Genomic DNA, 22,423 nt, shown 5'->3' on the forward strand with positions numbered 1-22,423 from the left:
ACTGATAAAGGACTACAGCATCTTAAAAGGGGTCAAATTTTGATGAATTATCTTACACATTCAATAAACAATATTCTCTAATCAATTAATATTTCTGTACTGCAATCTCTTTAATTTATGTTGCCTGTAACAGGCTAAAATATTTGGAGGAAATATTACCATTATCTACATGCTACCTTGTAACAGCCTAACAGTATTGTACCCTAAAAGTTCTTCCATGCAGTAATTCCCCTCTTACAAAGTAGATACTATTCTAGAAAATATAGCAGTGATCTCTATAGTGAACTGTAGAAATCTGTAAAGAAACTACTCATTATTAAACTAGTTTGCATTTTTAGAAGTTCCAAACACCACAGTTAATTAAATGGCTCTGCTGCAAACAAGCAGCTAGTGCACCTGCAGGATAAATACTCTTTTAATTTCAAGAAAATACTATTCAGCTTTAGCAATTATCAGCCATTAAGATTTGCCATTTTCTTCCATCGTACACTTCTTTAGTAAGGTTTTGCCAGCATATTATATAAAATCTAAACATGAACATGCCTAAAAGCCAGGCACAGCATGACAAAGAGACAACTGTAAATACCACCATGGAAGGCTGAATAAATTGTCTTGATAAAACGGACAAAAGGAAGACTGAGAAAATGGATGAAGCTCCTAATAATGATTAGGATCCACTATTCTGAGCACATGACCACTGGAGGGCAGAACTCCTCCCCTCTTTCCAGGGAGCCAGAAAGGACTGGAGATAATTCTAGTCTAAGGTCTCTCCTACCCTTCCCCCAGTTCAACATACACTGCTCAGAAACCTGTCAAATCTCTAGACAATGAGCTTCTTTCTGCATCTAGTTATTTCAGGAACAAGTGCTGCAAATGTGAGAACTCAATTTAAGTAATCATAAACATGTATAGTGGGTTTCTTTTCTTTCCTTCCTTCCTTTTTTTCCCATCCTTTCCTTCTTCCTGTCTTTCAACCATAATTCAGCATAAAATATAATCAACCAAGTATTTTTCCCCAAATCAGTATCTTGAGAAAAATCTTCACTAACAAAATTCTCGATAAAAATTGAATTTACATACTAAAAGCAGAATACCGCAAATGGTCCTACTAGTGAGAAACTCCATGAAAAAATAATAGGAAGAATGAACCTGAAAGTAATGCCTCAAAATGAATGGATTTTCTTATTCTTAACTGTAAAGTGACTGCAGCTGTGTGAGTGCAAAAATTAAAAATAATTCAGTCATATTTCCACTCACTTCCAGACAAATTTTTTTTTCTTTGATTCAGTTCTATACCAAATATGCAATAAAGGAATAAAAGCTTTGTTTGGAACTAAACACCAGGAGAACTGATCACGGACTATTCTTGATGGCACTCAACGCATTTAAACAGGACAAGTGTTATGACAACTAATAATTAAATTAAAAAGCTTCACAAAAACGGAGACATTTTGTTAGAACAGGTGATGCCGAGAACTTGTAAATCATTCACAAGTGTTGATACTTGTACATACAGAGAGTAATTCCAGACAGGCTACCTTTCCACATCTTTTTCAGTAGTGTGGATACATCAGCCAGAAATACAGTTTAGCTTTCTGATCCACAACAGCATTTGTAAAGTTTTATCTCAATGGGAAGAAAACAATCCTACATTTTCAGGAGAAAACTGAAGGACCACCATCCACAGTACTGATGGAGAATAAAAGGTGAATCAAAAATGCTATTTTACCACCATTTTCAAATTAGGACCATACTTAATAGCTAAATAGAAGATTAGGCTGCTCTAACTCAGTGGTTTTCAAGCTGTGGTCTGCAGACTTCTGTGGCTCCTAGACTAATTCCAAGGAGTTTGTAAAAGGTAACAAATGCAAACAAGTCCAACAGTTGCTGTTCACTACAGAGAGTCTGCACTTCCATAAGAAGCAACATTAAGAATGTACAAATAAAACCACTTGAAAGTCAGTGCTTTTATCTGTCCTTTCCACCATCTGAGAGAATTCTGCTTTTCATGCTGACGCAAATACACATATATACAACTATTCATCCCATCTGTTCCAACTACTCCCTGCCTCAATAGCCTTTAGCATATTCTGATGCCTTTGATATCAACTCTAAATTTGTCTTTGTCATTTAAAGATCGCACTCTCACCAGTATACTTCCAGTTTACACAGCCTTTCCCAAAATTCTGATGCAGCAGCTAAGACTCTAATATAATTAAGACATCTTTCAAAAAAACCCTCAAGCAGCCACTAGAACAAGCAATAAGAAAGGCCAATAAAAACAATAAAAGAGGAGCAAGTTATCTGGAATGTTTCTGCTGAAAGACTCGCTCCAAATACAGTGTCAATTAACAGATAAACTGAAACCTACTATGTTGCCAATAGCAAGCAGCCAATTCTAAGCATAAGAGCTTAAATTCCTAGCCTTTCTTCTCTTTATATATGCTATAACATACATTTAACTAAACAAACTTACCATACAGGTACGGGAGTTCTCTCCTATGAATGAATCTCTTAGCACCTGAGTAAGTTTACTTGCTCTGAATGGTGTATGAGGTTTATTTCGGCCTAAGGCTCTAATGCACTCCTGAAAGCACAAACAGGTTTGTATTATTCACCTCATCACAAAGAAAAAAGAGATAATACAAATGCAACTCAAATTCAGAAAATACAAGCACTGGATATCTTGTTATCCTTAAGATATCATTTAAATTTACCACTAAAGCTTGGATTCAGGAAGTGTTAGGCTTTTGCCTCTCATTAAGTTCAGTAGAAAACTAGGAACCCATACATGACTTAGTAGACCAAAAACTTTCTGAATCTCAGCCAAAATGTTTACATTTATTTTATCTAACAACAACAACAAAAAATTCAGTGTTGATGTTAAATTTCCAGACTAACAATAATTTCTGATTATCAGCTGCAAAAGCCTGAATGATGTACAGCCTCCACCAACAGAAGAAGTGTGGTCAGTGAGATGTATTAATACTATCAATTAAAAGCAGTAGCTTTGATTGCTGGCTCTCCCATTGACTTTCTTCTTTACAGCTCAGAAGAAAAACTGGTGCCTAAACTTCCTGAAAGCTTCCACAGCTCACAGACATAGTTAGTATAGCTCCATATTCATATACTCAAAGTCAGAAGACACTTGAAAACAGAAGTCATTCCCTGTTTTAAGATATTGGTAATATTAAAAATTGCGAATAACGCCTCCTCTTTCAGTCACAAGAAGGGTATGAGGCTAAACTAATATTTGTAATTGGTTGGAAAGTTCCAGTGAGAAATACTGTACAGAAGTAAATATTATACAATTACTATAGAGCAGCTAAGAACGACAGTGCAAACCAAGATAATATTAATCTAAACATCACTTCTACCCACTAAGAGATGTAATGTCAGCTAATAAATTACTTCTTACGCAAAAAAGTTTAAATTTAAATTTCTGTTTTGTTGTTGTCATCATCACATTTTGGTCATTAATTCCTGTTTCTGGCTTTGCCTTAATACTTTTTGTCCACACATCTCTTCCGATTTATGGTTTCCTTGGTACAGTTTTAACACAAGTCCATACAGAGCTTCTTCAAACTTATTGCAACTGTACATCAAGAGCTGTTCACATTAGCTTTGATTTTAATAGGACCAGTGGACAGAACGCTTTAGTGTTATATATATACTTCCAGAACAGTTCAGCTATTCCTCCAATTGCAAGTGTATCCTTGTGACCTTTTGAAATTTCCTAGAAACAGCTTCTCTCAAAAGCCAGGCTAGAAACTGCAGACTGATAATCCAAGAAAGCACTGCAACTGTGAAACAGCGTAAAACAGAACTAAAAAGGGCTCAGAGTGAAACTGCAATGATACAGACCAGAACAAACACAAGGGCAAGTAGGCTTAAACTAACACGATTATTTAAAAACTCACTAGCTGAATTTTATAGAATGGACATGGCTCAGGTAAACAGAAAGACTGAAACTTGTTGAATGTGAATTTCACATGCAAATGCTGAAAAGGGCTCAATACTTATAGGTGAGCAAGGCAGTGCATTCCTTGAAATTTTTGAAATCATTTGTGTGTTACTACTATACTTACTCAAGGAGAAAAGCAGATTAGACAGGAAAGGGGCAACAGATTTTCAACAAGTGACATCACAAACTAAAAACAGTAACAAATGTATACATTTAATTATTGATACTGCAACCAACAAATTTAATTGAAATATTTTAATTTACTGTAATGATTTTTAGTTTGCTCACTTTTGAAAAATTAAAATTGTATTGTTTGCTTAAGAGTAAGAGGATTATAGGAGGGCACTGCCAGCTTCTAAATTAATGGAGTTTTTAACTACTTTTGCTTTTCATCACAGCTCAGAAAACCAGGTAATAAAATGACAACACTCCTTCCATGTGGAGACATTACAGAATTAACTTCTTATTCCAAAAATATGAACAGGTTAAAACATTTAACACAGGGACTGGTATCAGCGTGCCAATATCAAATCTTGTGTTAGCACCAAAGACCACTCTTCAGAACATACTAGCTTATTTTGAACTTGATAATTAACAACTTCAAGGGTCTTGACTACAAATGGAGAAGCTGTATAATGTGTTTGGGGATAAATGAGAAACGGAGAATTAACATTTCATTAAGAAAGAGATATGTGTTATTGTACTGCTGTTTAGACCTCTGGAAGACCTTGACTTATTTTTATTTCCCCTTCCCACATAATTTATATAATTGAGATCACAACCACCAGTATGGCAGCAGCAGAACTTTTCACTACTATTAAAAGAATAAGTTATATGAAAATTAACTAAATATGTTGTATGGGTATTGTATCAAAGGCACTAGCAAGTACAAAAGCTGCAAGTAAACGAAAAAAGCAAAACCAAAACAGTTTTATTCAATCACATTTGAAAATAAGTGATAGAGTCAACAAAATATTCCCTGCATTATTTATTTTGATGCTAAATCAAAGCAAACTGCAGTTCCGGAATTGCTGCTACCAATTTTTCAACAAGCCTTAAAATTTTGTAATGACACGTTACAATTTTGTGGTGTTTTGTGAGATCTAGTTACAGGTAGATACACGTCTTCTCCCAAGTTTATATTGGGTATAAAAGAGCAGACACAATGATTTGGGGTTTAGATTCTTTATATAAAATCACAATGCTGGTGCAGAGAGAAGTTAACCTAAGCAAAGCTCAGCAACAGAGATAAATTTTGGGACATTCAAAATTACTGTTTCTCCAACTGAGACCAAAAAATTACTTGCCTTATTTAGACTGGATCTCTTTAGAACATTATAAAACACAGGACAAAGGAGTATTTGAAAATTTAAATAATATTTGTTAACATCTTGTGTTCTGGATTAACACATGAAAATCTGTGAAGCAATTGTATCAGTTAAGATGGTTTACTATACACAGTAGTCAAAAATGGATTCCAACTTTCAAGGTTTAGTTCTTTTCGGATATATTGTTGTGTTGTTTTCTTCTTTAGTGAATTACTTAGAAAACATTGATAAGACAGTGGTAAATAAACATGCTATAAAGGTTTTAATCTGGTCTAAAAAACCTAATATACTGAGATCAGTAAGAATATTTCCAGTTAGTATTTCAGACCTTGAGTAACAAAGTAAGTTATCTCTCCTCCCATTATAGGTGTATATCAGAAAAATCTTCATACCAATTACTGTGCGTGTGCATGTGAGTGTGTGTGTGGTTTTAAGCTACATGAAAGTTGACAGCACAATGTTTCTGCAATGTTTCTACTAGGTAATTACCAAGTGTACTTTCAGGCATTTAGAGGAAAATCAATACATTATTTTACCTGTCACATCAGTAGTCAATGTAGACAAGCAAAGCCTGTGAAAACACTTGTTTTAATAGTCATTGCTATTATATGAAGAAGGCTTCCACCTACTCAGACACAATCAAAACATTTCAGTTACCTTGAGTGCTAAAAGGCTCTTGTTAATTTCAGCACCTTCCAGTCGTGTCTGCCTATCTGCGCTGGAAGTATCTGCTCCTCTTTCATTTCCAGCCAAATCAATCAGAGAAAATTTACCATGCAATTTCCCTTTCCTTCTGAGGATAATCTGAAACACTGCATGGCTTCGAGATGAGTGTGCATTTGCAGATGTCTGACCAGATGTCCTTTAAATAAAAGGAAAGAAGGGAAGGACATATGAATACTAGTTGGAACACATGAAGGACCATATATGTTAAATATACTAAACATGAATATTATAATATAATATTAAATATACTTAGAATGTTACTTTTTCCAAGGAAAAGTCCTCTATCTTCTTATATGTGTTGACAGTGTGTCTAACATACTTCTGGACACTACAGATGCAACCCTAATAATATGATGCACATAATACAATTATACCTATTTTTCCATCTCTTTGAACAGAAATGGAAGATTAATAGTGTTTTACCTTTCTCTTAAAAGCAAGAATAATCAGATCTTCAAATATTTCAGGCTATCAGACAGTTCACATGTAAACTGCCAATTGCATTTTTATCTGAAAAGACAGCCGTCTATGTGAAAGACTGATTTTAAAAACAATGAAGCCGGATTTTAACAAAAAGTAAAAATATTACACTTAACCTCTGTCACTATACATCAAGACATGCCTTAGTTCTAAAGAACTAAGAATCGGGCAGAATTCCAGATTATTAATGATGTGAAGTTAGGTCAGTAAGCTGGTTACATAAATGCATGCATTTTATACCCTGTAGAAAAATCAGTTCTTATTTCTCTCTAGGAGGTAGAGCAACTCTGAACTACCTTTATTCAAAAGGCAGGCAGATTCCTTACTTGCAGCCAACATGATCAAAAAACCTTGCATATTAGAAAACCATTGCTATAGAGAGACATAAGAAACTTGAAAGAGATGCTCTGACTCTCTAATTTACAATGAAAAACTGGTGGAAGCCATGGGAGATACCTGCAGCTGTTGCCTATTTCAATAAGCTTCAGCACATCTTCAACACATTTGACTTCCCGTTCCTGTAATCCCACCACTTGAACTTGCTGTTTACCATCTTCTAACACTCTTAATTTTGTCTTCCTGTTCAACAAGTCAAAAACCTTAGGGATGAGGGGGGAAAAGAAACAGAACAGTTTAAGCAAAGGAGCTTTAACTCCTTTTATTTCAAATCCCGTATCAAAACATGCAAAGCACTCCATCCAAAGACATGATTGGAAAACACAAAAAGAAAAAGCTTTTATATGACATGCTTACAATCCTCCTTTGCAACACAGAAATTTCTCCTTCCTCAGAAAAAAGTCAAGTACTTACCTTACCACTGTAGATCTCAAAAAATGTTGCATATACTTGAAGTTCTAACTTCTTATAATTTGGCTTCTTTAGCATTAAAAACACATCTCGAGCTGTGAATACATTTCCAAAATACAAAGAAATCTAGTTATGTATTTTCACTTAGTAAAGGCTCATTAATGCGTAATATCCTGTTTTACAGCATCCCTCATATTTTGCAGGTAAAGCTGGTAGGGTCAGTCAACCAAGTCTAAAACACTGCAGTTAAAACTGAACACACGGCAAGATGCAGAAGACCCAGAAATTGTTAACTCCCTTATTTATCAGTTACATTTCTTTTATTTTCTAAGTAATATACACATATCAAAACAAAGACTTCACATCTAAGAATTACGTTTGATGCTACCAAGGCGCCTGTAATGCCAAATATGAAGACCTTGTATTTGTACACCAGGAAGTAGAAACTTTATTGACTTCAACTATTGATCTGCAACTAATTTGCAAAAAGCCAAAAGACCAATAAAGTCACTCACCTGCAAGTGCATATATTCCTTTAGAACAATCCTGGTTCTTTCCTGAAAAGTCACCACCCATAGTCTAAATTAAAAAAAAAGAAAAACCACCAAAAATACACTGTAAAGATCACAGAATTGCAACTTACATATTTGTTACTTATTAGAAGTCATCTAGTTAAGTGTGTACTATACATAAAAAGAAATGTATTGTTGATGTGTAGAATACTTACATGGGTTTTTCCGCTGCCTGTTTGCCCATATGCAAAACATGTGGCCATTCCCCTTTCAAATATTGTCTCCACTAATGGTCGTGCTGTAAACCTTAAAGGCAAAAAAACCCGAACAGTATGTAAGAAGCTTTAAGATGCCACTACCGCAAGGCCCCTGTACATTTTAAGGCCATAAGTGACAAAACTGGTTCTGTACTTTGAGAAGCCAAGGATATCTCCAAATTAATCCTGAACTAGAGGCTACCAGTTTCAAGCCATTAAAATATCCTAGATGATTAAAGAAAAGCTCCAAGATCTCTCCCATTTATTTTAAAACAATTTTATTATCTATTAAACCCAAAGAAAAAAAATGCTTGTTTTAATGATGCAACATAGATAGCACTGCTAACTACATGGAGTTTGCAGCTCCCTAAACATAGCATTAGAAGATATGGAAGTAGGACAGTAGGACAGGTAAATACTTAGGTTTTGCCAATACAGAAATTCTACTTTTCAACTCAGCTTCCAAGATTTACTTGAGGTGACAGCTGGCCAAAACAGCATGGCACTTCTTAATACTTTGAGAACATACATACACTGAAAAAACGCTCAAGAAAACATATACCCCAGCTCTTAAGAAAGGAAAAATATAGAGACTGCTGAAGGATTATTTGATGTGTTAGAAAATCTCAGAGTATCATTTTTCTATTTTAGAGAATTAATTTATACTTAAAAAAGATGCACACCTATTGCTCCTACTCCAGCTGCTTATCACCATTACTTCATTAAAATCTCCAAAAGCAAAGGGTAACTCTAATAGAGAAAGCGTCAACAATCCGTCTTTTTAAACTTCTTCCAGATGTTTACATGCAATATATGTTTAGTGACAGAAACAAGAATGATTGTTTAGAAAAGAACTGAGGTGTTACAGCCTCGTTTCATTCCACTTTAGAATAAACACAAGATCACTTACAGATATTATATGGGAAACACTGGCCCACTAAGCCACCAAGGCTTATGCAAAATGTAAGTTTAACTGAATCATCAATTTTTAATTAAAAAAGTACCACATGATTCCTGATCAGCCATAGTTTTTCCCTTTTTTTCCCCCTCTAAGTATTTATTTCCTTTGTCCTCAAGAGGCTATTTCCCCATAAATAGATATTGGTTCTTTTGATATTTAAAAAATAAATTTCAAGCAATGAAGCACACACTATTAAATCCCTTTGAACCCAATTAAAGAGATTATTTTGATGGTTTATAATACAGGGACTTAATTATATCTATTTTAAAATAAGACAAAATACAAATATACCTATAAAAGGTTTGATAGGGCATTACAGAACTCCAAATGGTACCAAATCAAAACATTCCAACTTTCCTTCTACTAATAATCTTTATTTACAATATTGATCTTTCAGAAATATAAACTGCGGTTCACTTATAAATCCGAAAGACATATCAGTTCAAACTAGTGTGCATTCTTCAATACTAAAGAAAACTTGCAACTCACTGTTGCGGCTCATGGATTCAGACATACTTGCAACATGGCTTAAGACAAAAAAAAGTAATAAGAAAAAGGGCAGAACATTTCTCCTTGCCAAACTGAAGAACAGCATTTTAGCTGGCTGAAGATAACGGAAATAACTTATCACACAGTTTTTTTCACTGTGACCCTGAAATTCTGGTGAGAGTGTACTATGATACCTATCTTGCTCTTAATCCTTCTAGTACAGGAGGACTTGAAATGGATTATCCTGCAATTAATAATCATCATTGTGTCATATATGGGAGAAGAAAGAAGCCTGTACTACTACACAGACTTGATATTTACTCTTTCAGTATGAATACAAGCATCTTTCAGCATTTTCCTGTATTATCACTAACTTATTATGCAATGTATAAAAATTGTCCAGAAGAAACTCAATACAAAAATATAATAAACGTGTATGCCAAAAATGTCCTTTCACAGTTAATCAATACATTTGCAACTACAAATGAGGAACAGTAGGAAGGATGGAGATTAAAAGGATTGGTTGCTATTCCAAAAGGCACACGTTGCCAGCTAGATGCATCTCCCACAGATGTTCTGTATTGGGAAAGAAAAGATGCTAGTAGTAAACAAACATTAAAGATAACAATCTCCAAGGGGATAGTTTTGCTGAGGTTTACACTTATGAAAGACTCTTAGACTAACAGACTAAACAGACTTTCTTTTTGCTATCTTTCCCTTCTTACTTATATCAAGCATAAGATAGAAATTTTCATTTTCAAGTACTTTTTATAATTCTTTTATTATGCATTTTCTCTTATGCAGACAGAACATTAGCGTCCAACATCCATCAGGACACAACATTGACTTTCACTTTCTAGCTGTTGGATAAAAAAAAAAATTTTTCTCTTCCATTCCTCTTTAAGGTTATGAGAAGCACTTCTCAAACATAAGGAAAGTTATCTTCTCAATCAATATTCCTCACAAAAAGTTTCAGAGCATTTAGACCGTGTACCAAGATTATAATTCTGTCTATATTTGCCTGTTACTGGTATCTACTCACTGACTTGTAGCACACAGATAAAGAGCTCGTTCTAAACAAGTTAACTCAATACTTGGTGGACTATTTTGAAAGCACTGTGTGCATTAGTCTGTGCCAACTGGGGGAGTGAAACAGAAGAATAAAGGAGAAAAAATGGAGATCTAAATACATTGGGGGTGTCTTTGTTGTTGTTTTTTTAAATCAGAAACATACAGCTTTTTGAGCCAGATCAGTTCTTTCCCCTATATCTCTGTGCTGTATCAGCTAGATTGCTTCCAATAGCCAAACCAGCAAAGTATTTCAGCAATATACTGCATAGTAAATATAACCTCTCTCTCTACTTTTTCCCTACCCTTTTCTAATTTCTTTCCATCGATTCTCTTTATCTTATATTCAAACTGCAAGCTCTTTGACGCTGGAACTGTCCTTTCATTCTGAGTTTCTAGAAGACCAGAAATAATAATTAGTGCCTCAGGTGCTGCATGGATACAAATTAATAACTCAATAACCCTGAGTAAAATGGAGAGTCAATGAAGCTGTTCAAAAATTCAGCAGTTGAGAAGGCAAACAATATACGCTACAGTCTGGAAAGGTAGGGCTTGGATTGAGAACTATATGGTCAATACAAGTGGAGATGAAGATGCAGATGAAAAATTCAGTATAAACAGAGTTAAACCAAAAAAATACAGACAAAAGTATAGAGGTAGTGATACATATATCCGGTGACACAGAGAATAGGAGTGAAGTCCATGACCAAGGTAAGCCCACAGTTATTGACAGGGAAGATGAATGAGAAAAAAGGTTCACAAAAAAAGCATATACACATACCTGTAAACCATTTCATTAGGAGCCGTGTCATCAAAGGCATAATCAAAACGAAAAGTTTGGTTTTCTAGGTACCTTGTTAAATCCACCTTTTGTTTTGGTTCATGTACCATCACAACATCTTTACTAGGAATTGTTATTACATCAAGGTCTTTCATTAAAGTTTCTATAAAATAAGTGAAATATATATATATTTAACTAGCAACATATTTTGTTTACATTTTTTCATTGTTTACATTCTTATAATCTAAGATAACACAGCTCCTCCAAGTAACAACATTGCAATGGACCTGAGCTTCTGGTACCTAGATAGCAATCTGCTAAATAAGAGATTTTATTAGAAGTACTCCAAAGTTGATTAAAAAAATAAGATCACTAATTATAGTACTATCATTATAGCTTGGTACGTATTTTAAAACAACATACAATGGATTCTATAATGGATTTGATTTTTTTCCCTGTGGCTCATGTACTGTTCTATTGATTACTACCATATGCTTTGAGCTTTTACAAATAACTGCTCTTCTGGAGACACTGGATCCTACAGTCTAATGCTATGTGGACTGTCGGACTTACAAACACAAAGAAATTAACATCCTCCTGAGAAATTTTTATTTGATATTTTTTTCTTTTTATCTTACTTAAATCCTTGAAATTAAAGACTAATGTTTCAAAGCTTTCAAAAAGACAAATTTTGCCTGTATTCTACATAGAGATTTTCCTTTGTAGATTACTACTGCAATCAAAATTTTAAGTCTTTAATATAGAATTACTTCAGAGCAAAGTGCTTTCTAAAAATTGTCCTGTAAGCAGAAAAAGATGAAAAAACTAATGATGCTTCCTATCACTGGGAATGAACAAAAGCCATCTAGATGTGATTTCAATACTGTGTTCCCAGGTTATAATTACTAGACAGCCCTACAATTTACAGCTAATTGCATGAGATACGAGTCAGCAAAACACACAGAACCCACTGATCCATGATATGCACAAAAATAAAGATCCTTTGTACATATAGTCAAGATCACTAATGTGTCCTACTTGCATTTCTATTTAAAATTTCTTAAGGCATACAATTCAACAATTTGATGTGGCTTTATAAAATCAGATAGAAATCGTATCATCAGTAAGCATACTGATCAAACAGTACCATGGTTACCACTGCATGACATTGCACAGAAGCAGGAGTATGCATTCATGTCACTATACAACCAAATTTCAAATGCACTGCAATAAAATAAAATGTAATTATTCTGCAGTAATCATAGAGAAGAAATAAAGAACACTGGTGAAAACAGATATATGAAGGTCAATTCTTTGCAGCAAAAGCTTTTTAGTTAAAGCAGTCAAAAGTTGTTTTTTCTTAAATGGTTGTTTGCAATAAGACATTTATTTGCTCCCAGCTATTTGTTAAGACAACCTGTGTTCCTTACTGATGAAAATTTGGAATAATGTCTCTGAAACCCACCATACACTTCTCAATCAACAACTGGTGCTAACAACACCTAAAGACTTTAGTGAAGATTTTGTGTTTTTAAGACTGACAAAAATTGGTCTATACGCCTGATTTCTATCAGATGATTTGAACACCTTACATTACTTCAAAATACAGAACATGAAAAGGGAAAAACAATGTTTCTGACATATGTTATTATTGTAATAATAAAGGAAACAACATATTTGTATTCTTCCTCTTCTGGGCATTAAACACTGGTATCTTTAATTCTTTTTTATTCTTCAATTTTAACATGTGGCATGAAAAATATTGTTTCTTGTGAACTTTCAAAATTTTAGTGCATATTCATTAATTCCTTTTTATTATAATTTATTCTTAAAAATGCAAAGTAACTTTTGTGCAAACCTCATTTTTTGCTTAGACACTCATCTTCCTACAAACTCCTTAAAACTGTTTTCATAATAGGCTCCAAATCACCAATACCTAAGATATGCAACTTGCACAGAATCAAAACCCACTTTTGAATCATAACTCATGCCTCATGACAGCTGTCATTTACTGTAATTTCACTTTCTTAACTTCAGTGCAGACAGAAGGTGGCCTTCCCCCTAGATGTATTGGATTTCTAAGACATATTTTATTAAAGATAACCTATAATGCTAAAATGGAAATTTAACTACTATAGGAACTGTGTGTTGAATGCCCTTATTACATAGGTTATGTACAATAGTTTCAATTAACCAAATTTTGAGATTATTCATTCCTTTCAGGTCAATAAAAGAAAAAGGACAGGAGAAATACAGGGAATAAGAAAAAAGAGTCAGGAAAGCAACAACACAGAGGGAAAAAATAAGAGAAAAGAAAACTAACTATACACTAATATCAATTTATCTTTTCCCTTTCCCTTACAATCCTCCCATATCCCCCTGAATGTGCTTGCTAAAGTATTCCTCGATGTGTACTTCTGACAGTACAAGAATAATAAATGCATCCTATGTTGTTTCAGAGTCACAGTGATGCTCTTTGAGTCCTTTAGCTAAACAAAATATAGCAAAAAGAAAGGGAAAGAAACATCTTTCAAAGTGAAAATCAGGTTACTTCAGTGCTGAATTCAGACAGGTTCCAATTCAGAAGTAAGTGCAGTTCCTAATTTCCCACTGAGAGTAAAGAACTTCATGGGAAAACTGGGATTTAATAAGAATTGAAAACCTGTATGCTCTTCTGGAAGACAAACTCCAGTCTGGTGAGCAGACAGTAAGAAAAACGTTGTAACAATATTCCTATATATAAAAACAAGCTACTAGGGACTGATTCCAGTACCTAGAAACAGGTGTTTAGTGCCATTTTATATGCCCTAGGGTAACTTGTCCAGCCTGGAGCTACAGCTTCAGGAGATACAACTCTCCAAATTGTCTGTAATCCACTAGCCCTGTGAGAATGTCTTGGATACCCTTGGGCACCTATCACATCATAAGACACCTCTGTTTAGGCACCCAAATTGTTCCTGCAATGTTTATAGTTCAAAGTGGTCTTGAATCAAAGATACATATGTAAAAAATGTGTGGAAACATTTTATTGGGTAGCTCACTGATCAGGAGATTATTCAAAGGATAGTTAAGGTACACTTAAAAAGAATGGTGTTCCTAAAGTAGTGTAAAATTACTCAGGAAATTCCAGTTGAATTAACTCCCAGATCAACTAAATACATCTCAGATGACCTTGGAAAAAACTGCACTGTCCCTCTGTGCCTTGGCTCTCCATCTATAAAATGGTAATAATTAAACTACTTTTTACCCAGTCTTTATCTAGGTTATCTATAAATCTATGCATTTCCTGGTTCCCTCATGCATATTATCTAGCATTTCCAGTATATGACCAGTATTTCTGCATCTCTTAATAATATTATATTATCAGAAGCAGCTTTTCAGAGAGAAATTCCTCAAAAATTTGTATGATCATACCTTTTTTATTGAGTGGTCGTTTTCGTACACAAACACATATCCTGTGTTCATCAATCTACAAAGAAAAGAATCTTTCAGTGAATTACATCCTAATTCCAGTTATACAATATTTTATCTCTATTTTTTAAATTAAGTAACTGATCAGTTAAATGAAGAGACATTTACAAGGCAGTGAGTCATCTGAACTTGCAAAAGCCCATTGCATCTGCACAATAAACATGAACCCAAAAGGGAGAACCAGACATGACGAGTAAAAAAACCTCCCTGCACCTATTGCTCTGATCCTATAGAGTACCAGCTACATCTTGGAACACAACAAGCAAATACAGGTGTATTAGTGTAGCTACGCTAATGATGGAAATTGTCAAATCACGTGGCCTTCCAAGAAAATTGAGACTACAGAGGCTGATTACTTAATACCTGCTGATATTATTTTATAGTTAGAATATAATTAAATGACATAAAATACTTAATAATTATTAATTTCATATCTTAGGAATTCCAATGCCTACTAGTTTCAATATCATCAAATTACTGAAAAAATAAACCCATGGTATAAAGAATACTGATATATATATTAAACTACTTACTGTTGATATTTATAGACGAAAGTATATTCAAGCTTTTAAAAACTAAAAAACAAATCAGAAATAAAAAGGGATGAAAAAATTCACACCTCCTGAGGTACTTACAGGATCTGCAGTTGTCAGTGGTCTATAATCCAAACTTCCTCTGAAATCTCTTATCATACACATAATTTCATAATTTGGGTTTGTAGCATCAACATCCTAGGAAAGTAAGCAACAGAAGTTCCAATACACATATTTTTTTTCTGAAATGGATTCATTTAAATACCTTCCAAATTAACTTATAAAAAAATACACATTAGCTGAAATTTTAATATTTCTCCAAGACCCCAGAAATGTCTTGACTGCAAGACTATTTTTGGTTGGCATGTAATACAAAACACTCTTTAATTGAGGTCTCATTAAAAGTCTATTCAAGAAAGAGAAATGACTGCCTTTTGCCAGCATCTTCACAGTAAAGAAATATTCCTGAACAACGGCACAATAACATATAGACTATATGCTCAACTATTCTTAATCTGAGATAAGGCAGTTCAATGGACAAATGGATAGATTCTATGAATAGAGGTACTACAAAACACCCTGCAGAATACAGTGCAAATATCCCAGCTGCTCTAAACACACCCCTGCTGGATCCAAGTCGATTACATGATGTTGATCCTACTACTAGCCCTGAGTAAATTCCTACAGTTACTCAGATGCATTGGAAACATACTTCCAACACTTGAAGTTCCAATGAAAGCAGAAGCGACCCCCAGGATACACAGTATCCTACGTCCAAGCTCACAAGCCCTCCCACCCCTAGACAAGTAAGAGGCCACGCATGGAGACCCTGCAAGTCTTGCTAAACCAGAGCAACTGAGCTCATTGTGAGCTAAGCTGATTCTCTGCAGAATCACTCAAATGCCTTTCCTGTCATTTCTCCCCAGTACTGTCAGATTTTACACAATTTCAGGACATCCTAATGATGGCATACACAGCCAGCTCTGGTGCTCAAACCTTATTAACATTTGCACAACTCCTCACAAATTAGCTAAAACTGCTTCTGGACCACCACTGGTTATAGAAATAGGATAGGCACCTTCACACAATACTGCATAGGGGTTAATAAACTGAAATGCAGCCAGCTTATGCCTCTGCATCTGTGACATGGTTAATCCTCACCTCAGATAAAACTGTGCCTTGGTAATTAGAAGTTGACTGCACCTTTAAGTTTTCCACTCTGACTACAGTGTACTAAAAACTACTTACAGTAAGTCCATTCAAAATGTATTACTGCTGAAATGTTTCCTTCTAAAATTCAGAAAGGACTATTGCTTCTTATGGAAAAAGTATTTGCCTAATATTCTTCAAACTCTAGTTAAAGCTGTTCCCTCTTTGAGGACAGTGGCTGCCTGATTATTGCTGTATTTCACAACAACAACAGAACACACAAAGCAACAGAAAGCACAGATACGTAAAGATCACCAAGACAAACAGAACTTCCTCATACAGAAGCTTAAGACTCAAATCCAACGGGAGTCTTCTTGGAAGTGAAAAAAATAAAATTTTAGGTGTAGTACCATGTCAAAGAATTTTAATATATAGAACAAAAAATATCTGTTCCTCACAGACAAAGACATGCTAATGTTTTGTATTTGTTTAAATGGATGAAAATTAGAGAACACGAGTTCCGCATACATTATTTTAGGTCAGCTTAGTCGTGGTAATTCTTATGTCATTAGCAGATTGGTAGTACCTCTTTAGAGAGACTAACACATATACATAGGCCTGTCAACAAGATTATGCTACTAGCTTTGCTAAAGCTTTTACACTACTGTCATTTAATGTTAAGAGATTTTCTAACAGGATTAGCAACTTCATGTCTTTCACCAAAGTTTCTAACAACTCACTGCCAAGTTGCCTGCATGATGCAAAGCTAAATTCAAAATACACAGACAGGTTTAAAGAAAAAAATATCATTCTTCAAATCTGAGTCTCGAATACTTCTTCTTCTAAGCTTCAAAGATCAGAAAAAACAATTTATCACAATGTTGTAATACTTCACCTAGAATAACAACCTTATCTAAAAGCCAAAGGTTTGATTATATTTTATCAATGTATCTTCCCTAAGAAACAGTTATCACCAGTACTTGATTTTTAAATAACCACGGAAAGATAAGACATTACAGAAATTACAAGCAATTATTTCTGCAGAAAGAAAGAGAGGGGAAAAAAATTTCTAAAAAAATAGTTACCAAAGCAATGCAACTGTGCACCAAAATACTTATCAAACTTGTATATAGGAAGAAAACATTTAATTTCAAGATTGTAACAGTTCATAACAATTACTGAAGACTGCAAAAAGCACAAGTACTTTGCATACATCTTCTCTTGCTGGCATATGTTTTCCATCTCTGAGCTAAAAATACTAACCTGAGCTCTTTTTTCTCTAAGTTCTTGCTGCTGTAACCTTCTTTTTTCACGTTTCTCTTGCAATTTTTCAACCTCTTTTACACAATTAGATTTTCTACGTGCTTAAAGAAAATGATACGATTTAAAGATATTTTCAGTTTATTGCATGAATTTAGTTACTTACACTACAACATTTCAATTATATTAATTTAGCAATAATTAGAATACATGTATTTACATCAACTAACTTTTCAAGCAAATCAGTACTAGTATAGAATTATTATGGCAATTTAATTTCTAAAATTTATAAAATAACTGAATTAGAAAAAATCATGGAAACAGGACAACAATTACACAACCAAAAATATAAGGAAAATGACCCTCAAAAATATTTGGACAAATACATGTGATCTCTTGGTTTGAATTCAAAGAAAAATTAGGCAAATTAAAAAAGAACAGCCATGGTTAAAAAAAGATAAAGGAAAAAACAAATGCTAGCATGACTATGACAAAACTGAACATTTGTTTAGCACTCTGAAAAAGCTTCTTAAGGAAGCCTACAGACAACTGCATATATAGACCTTTTGTCATTTATGGACAACAACATAATCCAAGAGAATGTACATGTAATGCCCAGAATGAATGAATCCTTGATACACGATTTACATACAAGGGGGTCCAAATTCCTTTTTTGCAGCTTGAACTGGAGATATATCTGAAACACTACCATTCTGTTGTGAGGAGGAAGACTGTTCAGGAAGCTGAGTAGGCCGTGCACGTGCAGAACCAACCACTGCAAAAGAAAAGCACAAAGCTGATCTAGGTATGAAAGATTAACATTTTCCCTATTTCTATCCAACTCCAAAATACTTTATTATGACAAGATAAAAACAAGGCTCCTTTCAAGAAACAGCAATTTACTAAGGGCAGAAAAAAACATACATATGGAAAGTCTATTAATAAAGACATTCAGTACGTAGCCTTTTTTACCTAATGTTCTATACCAACACAACAGAATTATTAAGTACCAATGCCACACATGCATGTTTTTAAATACTTCAGTACAATTTATTATGTGCACAAAGTGAAATATGTACCTGGAGATTTGCAGTACTGCAGTCTGAAGTACTGAAGTTTTATTTATACTGTGATAAAACCCAAAAACCTAGTTAGAAGCAAGACCCTGCTGTTCCACATTCTCTAACAATTACAAAATGGTTCCAGCCCATTGAACCTACAACTTCTGGCAGAGTAGAGGGACATAAATGAAAGGCAGCGAAGTGCCATACAATCTACAAGTGGAAGAAACAAATCTTTTTGACGCTGTATTACAGGGGATGTATGCAATCAATACGTCTAACTAAATTTATGCATTGATTTTATATGTAATAAAGATGGTGGTTTCTAAAGGTGCCGAGTGATGTCTCTTCTCAGTGAATTCTGCGGGAGCAGTGAGCATGCAGGCCTCGTCGGTAGAGCTGAATGCTTTAAGCTGTTTTTCAGAGTTGCTTCAAACAGCTCCACTTCGGCTGGCCAGTTTCTTATACACATTACTAAAGAGGTCTGTCAGGAGGAGTATGAAAGTGAAGGTAATAGCTCTGATTATTAGTTTAGAGATGACATTCCAAACAATGCCAGCACTGTATACAACATGGAGACAACTATGGAAACAAATATCAAATGGGTAGACAAGACAAATGCCCAAATCAGTTCCAAATATGGTAGGAGATATAGATTGTAGCATGAATTAAATACACTGAACAAAACAGTATGTTAAGAAAAGCTTAATTACAAGACCAACAAAGAACAAATTCTTAGGTAAAGTGTGAATAATAAGATGTAGAGTTCCCACTAAAATGCAAGTTACAGGGCTTATTCTATATCAAACAGATCACTTACTACAAATGACAACTTGTACAGATATTTGATGTAATCATGCAATGCCAATAGTAGAAAAACTTTCAAAACAAAAGTAGAAAGAGTTGAAAATAAAAAAATTATAAAAAGGCAGAAAGTGAGGAGGAGACCACATCAATAAAATGTTTCAAATTTAGACAAATTAATTTGAAAAAAACATCCTGATAAATTTCTAGTTTGTTTACACCTCCAGAAGCAAATGACAGAAGGGAGAAAGTGAACTCAACGGTTCCTCAGAAGAGATTCTGAACACTAGCAACAAAAACAAAGATAAGCAAGCCAACTTGTTTTTCAAATTTAAACAGATGGAACGGAATCTAGTCATTAATTTAAACAATAATGTTTGAAAGAATCCCATCACCATCATCAATAGAAGTCAGTTAAGCTTAGCGCCTGGAGAGAAAAGGTAAACACTTTCTAAGCAATTACTATTCCTTCTTATATTCTAGACGTGTTATATCTATATTCAGCTAACACATATTTCATTCACCCACCCTCCTGTGATATTTCAGCATTTTATATAGCTTTTTGCTGTGGACTGTAGACTGAGAAATAACCTGTAGGGTTTAAGTAGTCTTTGAATGAATGTTTACAGGGGTCTGTTAGAAAACTGAAAGTGTAAGAACTTTTAAATGCACCATTTAGTGTATATTAAAGCACTGTGAAGCTGAAGCAAACTGAGCATGCTTCAATTTGCAAAAGTCACACATGATTTAATGTAGCATAATTAATGAACTTCAAACTTCTGCACCTTCAGTTCATTCAGCTTAACCTTCTTAATGTTATATTGCTTATATGGCACTTGCATATAAATACTATTTGTACAGTATCCATTTCTAAATATCCGGAGGAATAATTCCAGGAATGATGTGCTATGTCCTTTACCTTTCTTACAGGTACATACTGAACTAGAAATGCAGAATTACTACAGAATTTTAGATTAGCATGTCTTCCCATACTTTAACATGTTCCCATATTTTTAGTTCCGTGAAATGGAAAGATACATTTACCTCTGTTATCTCTGGCAGGGGTGTCATTCTTAATTGGTGCCACAGTCCGCCGACTCTATAAAGAAAGAAATCTCTGTTATTTGATCACCTTATTACTGAAAACGTAAACTGCAGCCCCACCTCTGCTTAATTCCAGTGAATAAAAATAACATGCTGCCAGTAATACAGAAAGGTGACTGCTGCAAAATCTCTCCAAGAAAAGCATGGAATGAGGAGTCCTTGAACTATACGTACTGTTTCAAAACAATCTCAAACACCTTTTCAATACTTTTTCTTGAGATATATTCAGTAATATAAGCATTAGTCCTCGATTCCCTCTCTCTCAGACATGTTCTTAAAAATCTTTTATCTTTTCCCTATCCACCACAGGAAAAAGAAGGGAAAACATTTATAAAGTAGATCCACAGACAAAAAGTTAGACTTAAAAATTCAAGGATTACAACATGCATAGGAGTACTGTAAGTTTAATATGTGCATGTTGCTTAGGTATTACCAACCTTCACAATTTTGTTTACTTTGGCTGATGGAGTAGGTGGTGGTGGTGTCTCTGGACTAGGCTCAATATCTTCATCAGGTGCAAGATCTGGGTTAAGTGAAAATATGCTTTCCAAGTCAATCTGTTTAAAAGAATATAACACACATTTATAAGCCTTTGGATAAATTCACCCTCTCCATCTCTCCTCTTAAGTTTGAGAATACACAATAAATATATTTAGTGTTTTTACATCACAATTGGTTAAATCTATAACCCGAAACCTCTCATTTCTAAAAAGAGCTTAAGCTTTGTTCTTTGTATTACTTGAAAACATACGCATTTCAGAAAACAAATGAATTAAAAATGACCAGTAGATATTAATAATTTTGTAAAGGGATAAAATTAAAACAAAAGTAGTCAGTATGACTGTGGTAAATTGACAATTACTGTAGAATATGAAAGACATTCTATAAAACAAAGAGACCTCAATTACTTGAAATTTCCCAGATAATTCAAAAAATAAAAGCACAGGTGGAAACCATGTTAAATTTATCAGCTATTTTTTTTCTTGTAAGTGTTACTTATTCAAAATGCCATGAGGGAGCAGGGGGGAGTGCTGGGGCCAGGACAGGGATTATATCTCAAAAATAACTGGTTTCAGAACTATTGAAACCTGGTTTCCTGGAGATCTTAAATGCTTTGGTCTCTAGACTGACATTTCGCCCGGCTGGACCTTTCAAAGACCTTATTACAGTATGGTTCTGTATGTCCAAACAGATAAGCTCTTTCATCGGTAGGACATTCTCACAATTTTTTTTTTGCTTTTCCCCTGTTTTCACAAAACTGCTGATGTGTAGTTTCTGAGGTGCTTATCCAAATCTCAGCTGACATCAGTTGACTGGTCCAAAATTTACAGGAAGAGGGGATAGCAAAGCATAACTGGGACACACAGAGACACAGTTTCTCAAGGAAAACAAGGCTGGAAAATTATTGTGCAATAAAAATAAATAAACAAACCAGAAGTTCAGTTCCACAATAATACAAACACCAAAAGATTTCTAACCTAGCCCTCCCACTAGTTTCCTGTCGGAACTGCAAGTCATTGTCCTCCTCAACAATCTGATTTTTCTACTTGTAAATAGGGGATAATGAGGACAGCCCTTCTAATCTGGTTCAAAATCAATAGATGAAAAGCACTATCTAAAAGCTATGACAGAGACCTCAGGAAGTCAAATTGAATACAACAGAAACCA

The 22,423-nt window shown here is 34.4% G+C and overlaps 1 protein-coding gene across 6 annotated transcripts in view; it reads right to left on the reverse strand.

Moving 5' to 3' along the window:
* Positions 1-22,423, reverse strand: part of LOC135324989 (kinesin-like protein KIF2A) — a 59,164-nt gene that overhangs the window by 13,695 nt on the left and 23,046 nt on the right. For 4 of the 6 annotated variants that reach the window (XM_064502226.1, XM_064502227.1, XM_064502230.1 and 1 more), the window contains exons 3-15: positions 21,193-21,312; positions 20,696-20,750; positions 18,439-18,561; positions 17,790-17,890; positions 15,480-15,575; positions 14,788-14,842; positions 11,374-11,536; positions 8,033-8,123; positions 7,821-7,884; positions 7,309-7,400; positions 6,955-7,097; positions 5,950-6,154; positions 2,477-2,587 (exon numbers count right to left, since the gene is read on the reverse strand). In XM_064502226.1, the coding sequence (XP_064358296.1) occupies positions 2,477-2,587; positions 5,950-6,154; positions 6,955-7,097; positions 7,309-7,400; positions 7,821-7,884; positions 8,033-8,123; positions 11,374-11,536; positions 14,788-14,842; positions 15,480-15,575; positions 17,790-17,890; positions 18,439-18,561; positions 20,696-20,750; positions 21,193-21,312 (1,419 nt within the window). The remainder of the gene's footprint in view (positions 1-2,476; positions 2,588-5,949; positions 6,155-6,954; positions 7,098-7,308; positions 7,401-7,820; positions 7,885-8,032; positions 8,124-11,373; positions 11,537-14,787; positions 14,843-15,479; positions 15,576-17,789; positions 17,891-18,438; positions 18,562-20,695; positions 20,751-21,192; positions 21,313-22,423) is intronic. The other 2 variants (XM_064502228.1, XM_064502231.1) reach the window with 1 other exon arrangement.

Source organism: Dromaius novaehollandiae, chromosome Z (genome assembly GCF_036370855.1).
Source record: "Dromaius novaehollandiae isolate bDroNov1 chromosome Z, bDroNov1.hap1, whole genome shotgun sequence".
NCBI classification, from domain to species: Eukaryota; Metazoa; Chordata; class Aves; order Casuariiformes; family Dromaiidae; genus Dromaius; species Dromaius novaehollandiae.